This window comes from Cololabis saira, chromosome 12, assembly GCF_033807715.1.
Source record: "Cololabis saira isolate AMF1-May2022 chromosome 12, fColSai1.1, whole genome shotgun sequence".
Taxonomy (NCBI): domain Eukaryota; kingdom Metazoa; phylum Chordata; class Actinopteri; order Beloniformes; family Belonidae; genus Cololabis; species Cololabis saira.
This window is the reverse complement of record NC_084598.1, coordinates 39,053,709-39,068,481: the sequence shown is the minus strand read 5'-3', so window position 1 is coordinate 39,068,481 and position 14,773 is coordinate 39,053,709. Positions and strand designations below refer to the sequence as shown.

At 43.0% G+C, this 14,773-nt stretch overlaps 1 protein-coding gene across 2 annotated transcripts in view; it reads left to right on the top strand.

Annotated features, from left to right (window-relative positions):
* Nucleotides 1-13,723, top strand: part of si:ch211-236h17.3 (carbohydrate sulfotransferase 11) — a 35,392-nt gene extending 21,669 nt beyond the window's left edge. Inside the window, exons 2-4 of one of the 2 annotated variants that reach the window (XM_061735072.1) lie at nucleotides 4,166-4,242; nucleotides 9,258-9,419; nucleotides 11,899-13,723. In XM_061735072.1, coding sequence (XP_061591056.1) covers nucleotides 4,166-4,242; nucleotides 9,258-9,419; nucleotides 11,899-12,582 — 923 coding nt within the window. In that variant the 3' untranslated portion in view covers nucleotides 12,583-13,723. Of the gene's footprint in view, nucleotides 1-4,165; nucleotides 4,243-9,254; nucleotides 9,420-11,898 lie in introns of both variants that reach the window. The other variant, XM_061735071.1, reaches the window with a different exon arrangement.
* The last annotated feature ends 1,050 nt before the right edge of the window (nucleotides 13,724-14,773 follow it).

Below are 14,773 nucleotides of genomic sequence, written 5' to 3'. Positions count from 1 at the left end.
TACGATAACGGTATATCGTTCAGCCCTAATACTTGAGCCACGATACGATACACATTGCGATATCCCGATTATGCGATATATCCCGATATATCGCGATATTCTACATACTTCACCGAAAAATTCCAAGTTGTATATATGTACATCAGATGATAGTGATAATGCATTGGACAGACTGAGTCAAAACAATGTAATTCAATCTTTCCATTTTAATTATGCAACATATTTGCATGAAAAAACACACTGAAACACAATGAAAAGTGCAGTGTGTGCATTATTCTTAGATACAAAATACTCAAAATAAAATGCAGTGTCTCACCCACACTGAAATCACAAAATAAAGTGCAGCTAGGGGTGAGCAAAAATATTGATACGGCAATATATCGCGATACATACATTGAATATCGATATCGTATCGGGAGACTATGTATCGCGATATATTGCCGTATCAATATTTTTGCCCACCCCTACTGTTTAACATGCAAAAAGGATCATTGCTCTGTTTTATTTGGTTGTAATTGTACGTTTTGAAAATCAATACGCAAACGGGAGCGTCTGCGCTCCGGCCGGTCTTAAACGGTTAAGAGGTGCTGATGCTCTGCATGTGAGAAGAAGTAAGGTTTGTTTTACACGGTTAAACGTTGAAAACGGTCCAGCCAGGACTGAAGATAGTCTGGATGATCTGGCAGAGATTCCTCGAGGAAACGGAGGATTTTTGATGATTCGCTGGAGCAGACGAGAGGGACGGGGACGGGATGTTCTCTCCTCATCTCAGCGTGTTGATCTCAGATCCTCCTTCATTATATCTGTTAAACGCCTGCCGAGTCATCAGTTCCCCCTTTTTTATTTGTGAGTTTCAGCTTCCTCAAAGTGGCAGGAAGTAGTTATGATTTACAGCTTGGTTTCAGAGTAAACGGCGGTCTGCTTTTCATGACGCCGCAGTTCCAACGTGACAGAGATTTGACAACATCTATTTTATTTTGACTGAAATCCAGGAGCCCGACTGGGTTTCCATACGATGGTGATGAGTTTAGTCATTAAACCTCCTCATCGTCTGAAGCAGAGCTTTTTATTTCAGCTGCATATAAACTAATTCCCTGTTTCTGCTCCGCGTCGTTAGCGGCAGACACAAACGTCGGCTGCCAACAGGTCTGGACGGAGGCGAAGTGGTGGAGAGATGGAAAGAGTCTGGGGAAGGGAGGAGAGGCATGTAATGTAATCATTTAGCTAATTCATTGTTTGGCTGTGTGATGTTCAGGAATTGGAAGTAGAGGTTTAATAAATCTCCCGTTTAGCAGCAGGTTTATTTAATTTACTGTTAAAGGAAAACTTTTAACGTTTAAACCCTCCGATTAAGGTAGAAAAACCTTATTTCTAATGAATAATGCACTTTTTATTGTACCAAGATGTTTAGATGGACCTGAATTAAGTGCCCTGGCTTTGATCGTTACCCAGCAGCCAGTATTGATCCAGTATTGATCCGGGTACCGGTCCGGTACCAGTTGTTTGTGTCGGTCGTTGTCTTGCGACACCGTCTGGAAGAGTTTCTTATCTCGGGGACGTCCTGACAGATTCGGGTCATCGAGCGGTAGAAAGGACAGATGGTTCACAGATCCGTCACTTCGGGTTATTATCTAATCAGATCGGAGCAACAAATGCTGGTGTCCCGGGACGGAGTGCCGACTGAGACGACCTGCAGTTCTTTGACTAGGGATGGGCGGTATGGACTAAAAGATTTATCACGATAATTTCTGGCATTTATCCCGATAACGATAAAAAAAATACCAATTCAACTCCATCTTTTTAACTATAAATCTATCACCACATTCAGTCTTTGGAGCCCCCAAATCACTGCTCTAAAAGATACTAAATACTACTAAACTACACCAATTACATTGAATTGATAAAAACCAATTAAATGAGTTACACCTGTACTGCAAAACTGGAATGACTCAGATCCGCATCAACGGGAATTTTTCTTTCTTTCTTTCTTTCTTTCTTTCTTTCTTTCTTTCTTTCTTTCTTTCTTTCTTTCTTTCTTTCTTTCTTTCTTTCTTTCTTTCTTTCTTTCTTTCTTTCTTTCTTTCTTTCTTTCTTTCTTTCTTTCTTTCTTTCTTTCTTTCTTTCTTTCTTTCTTTCTTTCTTTCTTTCTTTCCTCTCTATTTTTTTGACGGTATATCGTGAACGGTAAAATATCGTCAAGACCAAAACAAACCCAGTAATGTGCTGATCCTGCATGATTGTAGAACATCAGCTCCATCCTGGTTCTAGTTTCCATATGAGCTTGTTTTCAACTGCAGCACAATAACAGAGAAGTGGATGATGATGTTGAACTCACTATAAATGTTTCCATCCATCAGCTGAGATCAGATATGTGTGGCGACTGCACTACCGCTATTTCTACACTATTGGAGGATTGACTCCAGGGCTTTTAAGGATTGACACGACTACTAACTCTGTTACAGAATGGGAAGATAAAGACATGGCTCAGAGGCTGAATTTCTCATTTATTTAGCAAAAACAATCAAAAGCTTGTTTTTAAGACATTCAAGGCCTGTTTAAAATAGGTGTTAGATGTCGTAATAGGTCCCCTCTAAGGGACGTCTCCAACTATGCCGTTTAACTTAACGTTAATATTGAAGAATGATGCTGAACAGCTTTTTACTTGGTTGCAGGTGTTGATCCACTGACGATAATGTTCTTGGGATCCATTTTTGCAAAAATAAGGCCTTTTAAATGTTTTAATTTGTCTTAAATCTCAATCCAAGGGTCTTAATTTTAGAGGGGATGACTGGATAGTCGTTATTAAAAAGTTTATTTCATCGTTTTGAGGAGAATCTCCTGCAGAGGTTCTAAATCTGTGTTGCCAGGTTGGGCAAGTTTCAGCCCAATTGGGCTGAAAAATATATATTTGGGCTGCTTTTCTTGTTATTTCTACACTATTGGAGGATTGACTCCAGTGCTTTTAAGGATTGACACGACTACTAACTAGTCCCAAAGTCTCTAGCAGAATAACCAGCTCCAACACCCCCCTCCACCTCAGAAAAGGAATGAATAGTAAATGTTACTGATTTAAATTGGACTGAATTTGGAGATGAAACCTGAATTTGAAATATTAAAGATTGAAATTACATTATTAATTATTAATATATATTATGTTAAAAAAATAAAAAAATAAAAAAATAAAAATAAAAAAAAATAAATTACATTATTTACCATTATAGTAATCAGATTACATCGTATATCAGCATCACTAAAATGTACCTGATGCTTAATCAATCATGATATATAAATATTATCCATATATTTATTCAAACAAGGCTGTTATAAACACAAAACTGTAATTAAATACAAACGCATGCAGATGCACCAAAACATTAAATCAGATGCAAAATACAAATAGTTTACAAAACTGTACATTAACAAGAGAAAGAACTGCTGATACCAGATTCTGTCACCTTATTGGCAACGGACTCTCAGTTTTCCGAGTCCGAGAGACCAGGAAAAAGTGAATTTTTGTTGAGTTTACATTTCTGTATGTCAAAGTTAGATACAAGTTACTGTTATGCAGTATTTCATTGTGCTGCTTTTGTCATTCAAAAGAATTGGTCCGGTTGTTTTCCCTTCCGATATTCTGAGATAAGACAAGGACAAACAAAAAAAAGTGATCTTAAGTCTAGTGAGCCGGTCACTGCATGTACAGCCAGCGGCCCGTCATCGCTTTTAAAACCAAATACTGACTTATGAACGGTAAATAAAGACATTACAGAGCAGAATTATGTATTTATTATCAGGAGTACTTTTATTTGTGGAGTTAAATGTCTGAACGGAGGCTGTGGGTTTATCCAGGCGGGGCTTCAATGATCCGTCATCTCCCTCCGTTAGGTGGAGGGAAAGAAAACAAGCACGGAGAGAAGATAAAAAGACCAGCGGGACTCGTCAACACAGTATGGAATATTTAAAGGGGAACGGGGAGGATTTTCCCTCCGATCGGTGGAAACTCGCTCGTATATCTTTACAATGAAAATAAATGACGCACTTCTGTTCTGTTTAAATACTCATAACTCTCCGATCATCAAAGAAAACGTGCTCTGGTTCCCACGAAGTTCCCTCGCACCGTTTTACGGCCTCCACGACCTCTGACCTCTTGTCTTCTTGTCGTCTGCAGAAGCTGCTGTGAAGACGGGCGGCCGGCCGGGGAAGAGCAGCAGGAGTCCGCTGCAGAGCCTGCTCGATGGAGATGAGGTGAGGGCCGAGACGCAGAGTCACGACGACTTCCTCTTACACATTTCTGCAAACTTAGAGTCCCGGATCGGCATTTTAAGCTCAGTAATAAACATATTCCATCACTTTTTTCCTTATTTTACTTCTCTCTAGTGTTGTTTTCATCAGCCTGTTTCAGTTTTAGTCTAGTCTTTGGGTCAAGCTATCATTTTAGTTTTTATTAGTTTTAGTCTCGTTCATTCTCCTTTTAGTCGTTTCAAGTTTCAGTCGACTAAAAGTCTGAACATTTTAGTCAGAATTGTCCAGGACTATTTTAGTCTCGTTTTATCCAATCCAATCCAATCCACTTTATTTGTATAGCACATTTTAAAAACAACAAGGTTAACAAAGTGCTGCACAATGAGTAAAATAAAACATGATAAAAATAGTAAAAAGCTAAAAACAGAGTAAAATAGATAAGAGCACATAAAAGCACGACATAAAAGACAGGACAGAGACCACACAACTCTCACGCTGGATTAAAAGCCAAGGAATAAAAATAAGTTTTAAGACGAGATTTAAAAATTTCTACTGTGGGGGCCATTTTAATGTGGGGAGGTAGCTCGTTCCAAAGCTTAGGGGCCATAACTGAAAAGGCACGGTCGCCCCTGGTTTTTTGCCTTGTTTTCGGAACAACGAGACGCGACTGAGTAGAAGACCTCAAAGACCTCGAGGGAGTGTACACATGTAGGAGGTCCGAGATGTACTTTGGTGCCAACCCATTTAGTGACTTAAAAACAAACAATAGTATTTTAAAATTAATTCTAAAAGAGACAGGGAGCCAGTGAAGGGAGGCCAGAACGGGGGTGATGTGGTCATGCTTGCGGGTTCCTGTTAAAAGACGAGCAGCCGCGTTTTGGACTAACTGTAAGCGAGCAAGTGAGGTCTGGTTGACGCCAGTATAGAGGGCATTACAGTAGTCCAAACGGGTTGAGATAAAAGCATGAATTACTCGTTCAAAATCATTAAAAGATAAAACAGATTTAATTTTAGATAAAAGCCTCAGATGATAAAAACTGGATTTTACTACAGAATTAATTTGCTTGTCCAGTTTAAGATCATTGTCAATTTTGACGCCGAGGTTGGTGACTGTGGTTTTTTGGTAAATGTGTAGGGAACCCAGATCAATGGGAGGGCCATCACAGGCCCGATTGGGTCCAAACACCATGACCTCAGTTTTACCTTCATTTAAATTTAAAAAGTTTAATGCCATCCAGGCCTTAATGTCCTTTAGGCACTCTAGCAGAGGCTTCAGGGAGCTGTTGTCATTTCTTTTGAGGGGCAGGTAGATTTGAGAGTCATCTGCATAAAAATGGTAAGAGATGCCATGCTTTTTAAAAATCAGTCCAAGAGGGAGAAGGTATAAAGAAAAGAGGATAGGTCCGAGAATTGAACCCTGGGGGACTCCACAAGATAAAGGGACAGAAGACGATTGGGAGTCACCAAGTCTGACTGAGAAGCATCTCTGGGACAGATATGACCTGAACCATTCCAAGGCAGTTTCTCTGATACCAACACAATGCTCTAGCCGAGAAATGAGAGTTGTGTGATCAACTGTATCAAAGGCAGCAGTAAGGTCTAAAAGCATAAGAATCACAGAATCACCAGAGTCAATAGTTAAAAAGATGTCATTAAAAACTCTTAACAGTGCAGACTCAGTACTGTGGAAAGCTTTAAACCCAGATTGAAACATCTCAAGGATGCCATGCATGTCTAAAAACGACTGTAATTGTAAAAGTACAGCTTTTTCTAAAATTTTCGACATAAAAGGGAGCTTTGAAATGGGTCTATAATTTGATAAAACTGAAGTGTCTAAATTTGGCTTTTTAATCAGGGGTTCCACAGCAGCTTCTTTAAATTGCGCCGGGACAACACCTGAAGCAAGGCTACTATTAATAATTTTTTGGACATTTGGTCCAATAGTCTCCCAAATCTCTTTAAAAAGACGAGGAGGGACAATGTCAGTGGGGCAGGATGAAGGTTTGAGTTGGGTGACAATTTTAGTTAAAAATGACAACGACACAGGCTCAAACTGATTAAAAACAGATGAACAAGTGACGGCTATGGAAGGGTCGAAAGAGGGGGATGAGATATGGGCTCTGATAGTAGCAACCTTGTCAATAAAATAGCGGAGAAACTTTTCGCACACTTCAGATGAAGCTTCCAGACAGGTGGATTGGGGACAATTTAAAATCGAATCAATGGTTTTAAAAAGAACACGCGGGTTATTAAAATTTTGTGAAATAATATCAGAAAAGTAACGTGTTTTTTCAGCTTTTAAAATTTTCTGATACTTTCGCCAACTGTCCTTAAGGATTTCAAATGACACATGGAGCTTATCTCTCTTCCACCTGCGCTCAGCTTTCCTGCACTCTCGCCTGGCCGCACGAGTGGTGTCATTGAGCCATGGCTCAGGTTTGGGTCTGGGGCGCACAGCTTTTGAAGGGGCAACAGTGTCCAGGATGCCAGCACAGGTTGAGAGAAAGGATGCGGTTAGTTGCTCTGTGTCCAGGTAAGTAGGAGACCTAGTGTCAGACTGAGCAATTTTAATAAAAACAGAGGAGAATTGAGCAGCGGTGGAGGGTTTTAAGATGCGGCGGTGACGTGCAGAAGCGCACGATTTAAAACTATGACAGGGCAAGTTAAAATCAAATAAGACAGGCATATGATCAGAAAAAAATGCATCAGAAACCTGAATATTAAAAATTGGCAACCCATATGATAATACAAGATCTAACGTGTGTTCGCTGCGTGTGGGTCCAGTAACATGTTGTAGAAAGTTAAAAGCATCAATCAAGTCTACAAAGTCTTTAGCCAGTGGCTTCGTAGGACAACAGACATGCACGTTAAAATCACCAACAATTAAAATCCTGTCATACTTTGTCATGATACCAGCCAAGAATTCAGCGAAGTCTTTTATAAAGTCTCGGTTATATTTTGGCGGCCGGTAAACCACCGCACACAGTATTGGATCCGACCGACCCAGTTCAAACAAGCTCAGTTCAAAAGAAGAGAAAAACAGTGGCGACAAAAGCTTGCAATATAAGTTGTTCTTAAAAACTGTCGCAATTCCTCCTCCACGACCAGTGAGCCGCGGTGAATTAAAAAAGGTGCATTTGGGAGGTAGAAGCTCTGTGAAGGCAGCAGACTCACCCGCATTTATCCAGGATTCCGTCACAAAGAGTATATCCAGAGTTTGTGAGGAGAAGAAGTCCCGGAGAATGAAAGTCTTGTTTTTTATGGATCTTGCGTTTACCAGCGCACATCTAGTCAGAGCCGGGGCATCAGCCGCGTGAGCTGCCCGGTTCAGTGGCTTGAGGTTGCCGTGATTGACTCCTCCAGGACGGCGGAGATGAGACAGGCGAAGACGCGGAGCATGGAGCGCCTCATACGGGCAGGCAAATGGTACCAACCAGGTGCCGACCGGAACGAGGGCTCGCCGGGAGACATAGCGGCGTAGACATGCCTCATATTCCGGCAAGGAGAGACGGGGAAACTGTGCCAGCCTGGGAGAGAGGGCCAGCCAGGCTTTGAGTCTGACTAGGCGCCCACTGCGCTTCCCCCGGCGTCTGCGCCTCCGGGGAAGTGGAAGCCCAGCACGGAACAGGTGTGATGGGACATCAGCCAGGTGAGGCGGAAGAAAGTTTTTTGGCTCGCCTAGGCCATATTCCGCCAGAAAATCCACAGTGGCTTTGACTTTTAATAAGTCATGGCGATTGTAAGTCAGCAGAGAGTGTGTGGATCTCGCTACAAACACAAGAAACAGTACAAACAACACAAAAGTCGGGAGCGTCAGAAAGCGGGCCAGACACACCGGCGCCATCTTCCACTCCTCCTACTACTACTCTTTTAGTCAAAGATTGTATTAAGCCAAACCCATTTTACAATTCAAACAAGGTTATCACTGTCAAGTCCAACTCCCTTTAATTTAAGCCGATAATCAATTCAATTCAATTTTCAATTCAATTTTATTTGTATAGCGTCTAATACAACAGATGTTGTCTCTAGACGCTTTCCAGAGACCCGGAACATCGGCTGTTATCCCGTCTTCTCCACTAGTTGCAGCCATTTTTGCTGATGTTTTGCCACTCAGTGCGGGTAAAGGGGCTGGTCCAGAGTGACGTCAATGCAGACCCTCTATAGACTCAAGAATACATTCATTCCAGATACAGAAGACTCTAATTTGAGTTTACAACATATTTATTTTTCCGCATTTCTCCCCATCTTTTTCTTTGTCCGTGGCACATTGGGTTTTCTTTTCCACGTCTATTCTTCTTCTCCAGCCCCAGAGCAGATCCCTGCGTTTCTCTATGTAACTTTGTTTTTAATCTACATGAACCTAGAGCTCTGCGTTAACGGCATCAGCCTCTAACTCTGCAGCTGCATCTTCTGGATCTGATTCCCCACGGGCTGCGATTCCCCGAGGACATAACGTCACCCAGCAGAACTAAACCAGAGGAAACTATTGAAAACATGGACATTAAGGAGCTTTGTTGGAACATTTCGTCTCGTTTTGGTCAACGAAAATGAAGACACATTTTAGCAGAGTTTTCATTTTGTAATCTACATTTAGTCTCGTTTTTATTCCTCTACGATATTGCGTTATATATTAAGTTATCGTCATATGACCAGCATTTTCGCCTCGTCTCGTTTTCCTCAGGTTCGTTGAGGACGATATTTGGTCATCATTTTCATTGACGAAAGCAACTTTACTTCTCTCATGGGAGAGATGATGGATGTCTGTTATCTGAGTTCATATCGGGTCACGGTTCCTCCTTCTCTCACATCCCCAGAAACGCTGGAGAGTCATTTCTAAGAACTTCATCTCAGACGTCACTGTTTTAGAGGAATTAGATGAATTCCCCTCCAGTTTTCTGAGTTTTCTAACTCTTGAGTATGGCGGCTCTGCCTCCTGCAGCTCTTTCTGAAAGGTTTTCTGTGTGAAACGCGTGTTTCTGTGTTGCCGGTCTCCCGGACTCGTCCTGCATCTCAAGCAGCTGGAGCTGTCGGCGGTGCAGCGGTCCCTCCGAGGCCGCAGGGATCTGTTGGAGCAGGCGTGCCGGAACCACACCAGGAAGCGCCGGGTGCTGTCGCCGGAGGATCTCAAGCACCTCATTGTGGACGACAAACACGGCCTCATTTACTGCTACGTGCCCAAGGTGAGACACTCGCTCCACTGTTGCAGCAGCAGCAGCAGCATCAGCGCGCTCGTGTAACGGGAAGTCTGATTCTGCAATCCTCTGAGTCACGACCTGGCCGGCTGATTCAGCGGGAATCTGATCACCCACGCCAAGACAAACATCTGCTGGGGAGTTATGAAGTGATCTCTGTGTGGAAACAGCAGCTAACGAGCGTCCAGGGTGGTCCGGGATCCCGGGATCAGGATCTGAGTGGCTGATCAGAGCCGGCGAGCATCTCCCTGACAAGCAGCTGACGCTGCAGGTTCAGACGAGGCGGTCGCTTCGTTTATGAGTTAATAAAAGCTCCTTTAACTGATCCTGCTGCTGCTGCTGCGGTTCAAGTCCCGGGGGGCGTTGCTTCGTCCTCTGGTCTGGCTGCAAGCGTCTCTTCAGAACCAGAACACTCTTAACACTGAACCGTCTACGCCTCTGGTTTTATTTTGAAAATTCACCAGACTTCCTGATTGGGTTAAAAAAGTGGGCGTTGGCCTTCCAATTATTAAAAAAGAGATTTAGACGCATGCGAAGGGAAATTGTCGTCACTTTGTTTTAATATTTAAGATGATCAGTGAGCCAGTCACCGCACTCACGACCAAAATATGTCAAGGTGCCAGAAAACCATGTGTAAACTATGCAAAAAAGAGGATCTGCACACTTGCAATGCAAGTATCTTTAATAAATCAACCAAGCTTTCGGTCAGAAGACCTTCATCAGGGTAATAGGGTAATAGTCCATTACCCTATTACCCTGATGAAGGTCTTCTGACCGAAAGCTTGGTTGATTTATTAAAGATACTTGCATTGATCCAAGTGTGCAGATCCTCTTTTTTACAATATTTACAATGATGAAATTAGTAGTAGTAGCCGTAATCAGCCGAATAAATTCTTGTTCGACTGAAGCCTTCAGAGTTTCACTAAAACTCGATTATTGAGGGCTCCACAGAAATTGGGCCGCTGCTTCTCCGTCTGACTTTTTAAATTTGTACCTGTTTTTAACTTGTTTTAATCTTGTAAGCACTCTGAGATTCTTTGAATGAAGAGTGCTCTATAAATAAAATCTATTATTATTATTTATTAGGCTTTTTTAGGGGGTTCATCATCGTAAATTTGCAATATATTAAGTCGTTTTTGATCTAATGTTTTGCACTGAACTTAATTACACACTGCAGCCTGTTGAAATTAATAGGAGGAATATTATAATATTATTGATTGTTTTGTCATGTTTTAATATTTGACAGACACCATCATTCTGCACACGGCAGAGTTTTTATTTAGTATAGTTTGAGGCGCAAATAAATGCCAGGGAGGGAGACGGAGACAGAGAGATTGAGGACCCTAGTTACAAATTATTAGACTAAAACATTGAAATGTCGACTCTGACATGTTTATGTCGTCAGAACAGACGGAGCAGGTTAGTTTACCGTGTTCAGATGATCCTCCTCTTTGATGTTGAGCTCTATTTTTATGAAATTATGACGAACTGCAGACGTCTGACATGATGGAGTTCAACAAATACGGATCTCGTCCTCCAACTTTACCATCTATCCGTCTCTGGCCAGGGGGCGGGGCTAATCCAACATTCAACAACAAAGATAGACCGTTATAGACCGTTACCTGTTATAGAGGTCTGAAAGCACTTGGTACTTTCCTCCCGATGAAATTAAAGAATCGACCAATCGGAGTTTAGTAGAGCTGCATCGACTAATGAATCGAGAGATTTATTAGATTACAGCCGTAGAAATTAACACTTTATGACCAGCTGGAGCTCCGTGATCCTGTTTGCATATTGATTTTTCAAAACATACAATTACAACCAAATAAAACAGAGCAATAATTGTTTTTGCAGGTTAAACAGGAAGAGTTTCACTTGCATATCCTGCATTTAGTGTCCCAGAGTTTTAATCCATTAAATCGTTTGGAAAAATCACATAATAATCCAGTAAAATTGTGGAAATCTTCATAATTGGGGGGTGACTTCGTGATTTTCACGAAGGATTATTCAGCGACACACACACACACACACACACACAACGTTTTACCGTGATCAAAGTTTTAGAGCTTCAGCGCCGGATGAAGATATATAAAATGATAAATCTCAAAAACTAAATCATGAATTCATTCCAGATACATTTCCTTTGGTTTAAAAGACTTCTGTTACTTTTTTCCAATCGACAGTTTTGAGGGATCTAGCTGTGGGATTTCTGTATTTAGAAAATTATGTAAAATTAGAAAACTATTTCAATTTTTTGGTAGTTCTTTGCACTTTTTAGCAATTTATTTAGTTAGTATTGACTTGTAACATACAGATTATTAAAGATTGGCTTATATGGGTTGTTTTGATGCATAGCAAATAAAAATACTCCATAAAATGGCAGTATAGCAGAAATGTAAAAATATGCTTATACTTGTTGTTGTTCATTAAGGGCTGAACTTCATGCTACCGGTCTCTCTCCCCCCAGGTGGCCTGCACCAACTGGAAGCGGGTGCTGATGGTCCTGACGGGCGACGGCCGCTACACCGACCCCCTCTCCATCCCGGCCAACGAGGCTCACGTGGCGGGGCGGCTGCGCACGCTGTCGGAGTTCTCCACGGTGGAGATCAACCAGCGTCTGCGCAGCTACCTCAAGTTCCTGTTCGTGCGCGAGCCGTTCGAGCGGCTGGTGTCGGCGTACCGCAACAAGTTCACGCGCAGCTACAACACGGCCTTCCACAAGCGCTACGGCACCAAGATCATCCGCCGGCACCGCGCCGAGCCGCGGCCCGAGGCGCTGGCGGCCGGCGCCGACGTGTCGTTCGGCGAGTTCGTGCAGTACCTGGTGGACCCGCGCACGCAGCGCGAGGAGCCGTTCAACGAGCACTGGGAGCGCGTGCACTCGCTCTGCCACCCCTGCCTCATCCGCTACGACGTGGTGGGCAAGTACGAGACGCTGGAGCCCGACGCCGCCGCCGTCATCCGGCTGGCCGGCGTGGAGGACGCCGTGCAGTTTCCGGCCTCGGCCAAGAGCACGCGCACCGACGGGGACATGGCGGCGCGATTCTTCAAGCACATCAGCCCCTTCTACCAGAGGAAGCTGTTCAACCTGTACCGCATGGACTTCACGCTGTTCAACTACTCCACGCCGCAGTACCTGCGCACGCGGTGACCACGGCAACCGTCACCCGCGGCAACGGGGAGACCTGCGGACGCGGTGACCTGGTTTCCATGGAGATTATCACCTTTGCTCTGTGGGGGCGGAGCCACCGGGTCACATGGGTCGTTTTTAATCGTCTTCGAGGAACGGACGGCATTTTTCAAACATTTACAAGGATAATTTTTGTATTTATTTCCTGATTTTTGCTTTTGATAAAAACGCGAGCGACCCCTGACTCCGACTCTCTCCGACTTTCACAGGAGTGAATTTTTCTTCTTCTTCTTTCCGTTTCTGAGAAATAATGAGCCATAGAGACGCGAGAGGAGCAGGTTCTCTTCTGCGGCGGGACGTGCTGCCTGTGAAGCCGCCGAGCGCCGCGGCCGCCGGAGCAGCGACGGACGGACGGCCCGTATTTATGTCTGTCACTGCACAACGTATTTATTGATGTAGAGAAACCTGGAGGGGATCCGGGTCGGAGGAACGCCGGTTCCCCGACGTCCGGATCCTGAACTGTCGGCCGCTCCGTCGTTCCCATGAAGCTTTTGCTGCCGTCCCTCGTCTATCAGCGTCTGTGTTTCAGGAGGGCTGAACAAACACGGCGGAGCTGCGGTGGCGACCCGGACCAGCCGGCGCGGCGAGGGTTAACCCGCCTGCGGGCGCCGGACTGCAGCGCCTTGTTCAGCCGAGCTGCAGGAATCTGCAGGTTTATTAAAGGCTGCAGTGTCTCGTGTCCAGAGGAACCACCAACCCCCACGTCTTCCCCGGGTCTACTGGACTTTTACTGGATCTGGAGAAGCAATCGGAGCAACCGGTCGTAGTTTCCAGCTGGTGCAGAGTGTCGTCACCTCGTCAGAGTCTCTGCTGCCGCACAAACGTTTGTAGACGCCAACATTTATTTGTGCATTTGGAAAAAGAGAAGTGTTTACCTGAAGTAGCAGAAAGTAGTGATGCACCGAAATGAAAATTTGTGGCCGAAACCGAAAATAATAATAAACACTTGGCCGAATAACGAACAATACCGAACATGGTTCTTCGCTGTTTTTCATTTATTTTGCCAATTTTTTCACCATTGCATAAGTCAAATACATTTGATTTAGGCATGCTTTTAAAAGAAAAAAATATTTTACAAAATTACAAGGTAGAAAATATTTATTGAACATAAAAATAGATTGATTTATGTTGTTTTGGTTCCACCTCCTGGTGGATGTTAGGTAAAATTCTTATGTGGTTACCCTTTGGTTGGCTAACGATTTAGGTTTGTGGTGCGCAACTGTTACGGGAGCGGCCAGTTTATTTCCTTATTTTACAACGTCGTTATTAATTGTTCGTTTTTTTTCCCACTTATTCCACCGAACACCGAAAGTGTTTTTTTGCCATTTTCGGCCGAACAATTTCGGTTACCGAACAATCGGTGCATCAGTAGCAGAAAGTAAATTAAGTCTCACGCCTCCCCGGCGTCCGTGAGACTCTTTAATGACGCCAGTGAATCTGGAGCTCGGATGTTTTGAGCCCATAATCCAGACCAGGGGTCGGCAACCCGCGGCTCCAGAGCCGCATGCGGCTCTTTAGCGCCGCCCTAGTAGCTCCTGGAGCTTTTTCAAAATTGTTTGACCTTTTTTTTCTCCTTTTTTTCTTCTTTTTTTCTCCTTTATTTTCTCTTTTTTCCTTTTTTTTCTTCTTTTTTTCCTTTTTTTCTCTTTTTTCTTCCTTTGTCCTTTCCTTTTTAATCCCAAAATTTGGACTTTTTTCTCGACATTTCAAATTTTTTCTCGACATTTTGACTTTTTTCTCGACATTTCGACTTTTTTCTCGACATTTTGACTTTTTTCTCCAAATTTTGACTTTTTTCTCCAAATTTTGACTTTTTTCTCGACATTTCGACTTTTTTCTCGACATTTTGACTTTTTTCTCCAAAATTTTACTTTTTTCTCCAAATTTTGACTTTTTTCTCGACATTTTGACTTTTTTCTCAAAATTTCAACTTTTTCTCGAAATTGTACTTCAACATTAATCTCGACATTTTGACTTTTTTCTCGACATTTCGACTTTTTTCTCGAAAATTTTGACTATTTCCTTGACATTTTGACTTTTTTCTCCACATTTCAACTCTTTTCTCGACATTTCGCCGTTCGCCATTTGTCTTCATTCTAAGGCTTATACAAGACTTTTCATTTTTTGCGGCTCCAGACATATTTGTTTTTGT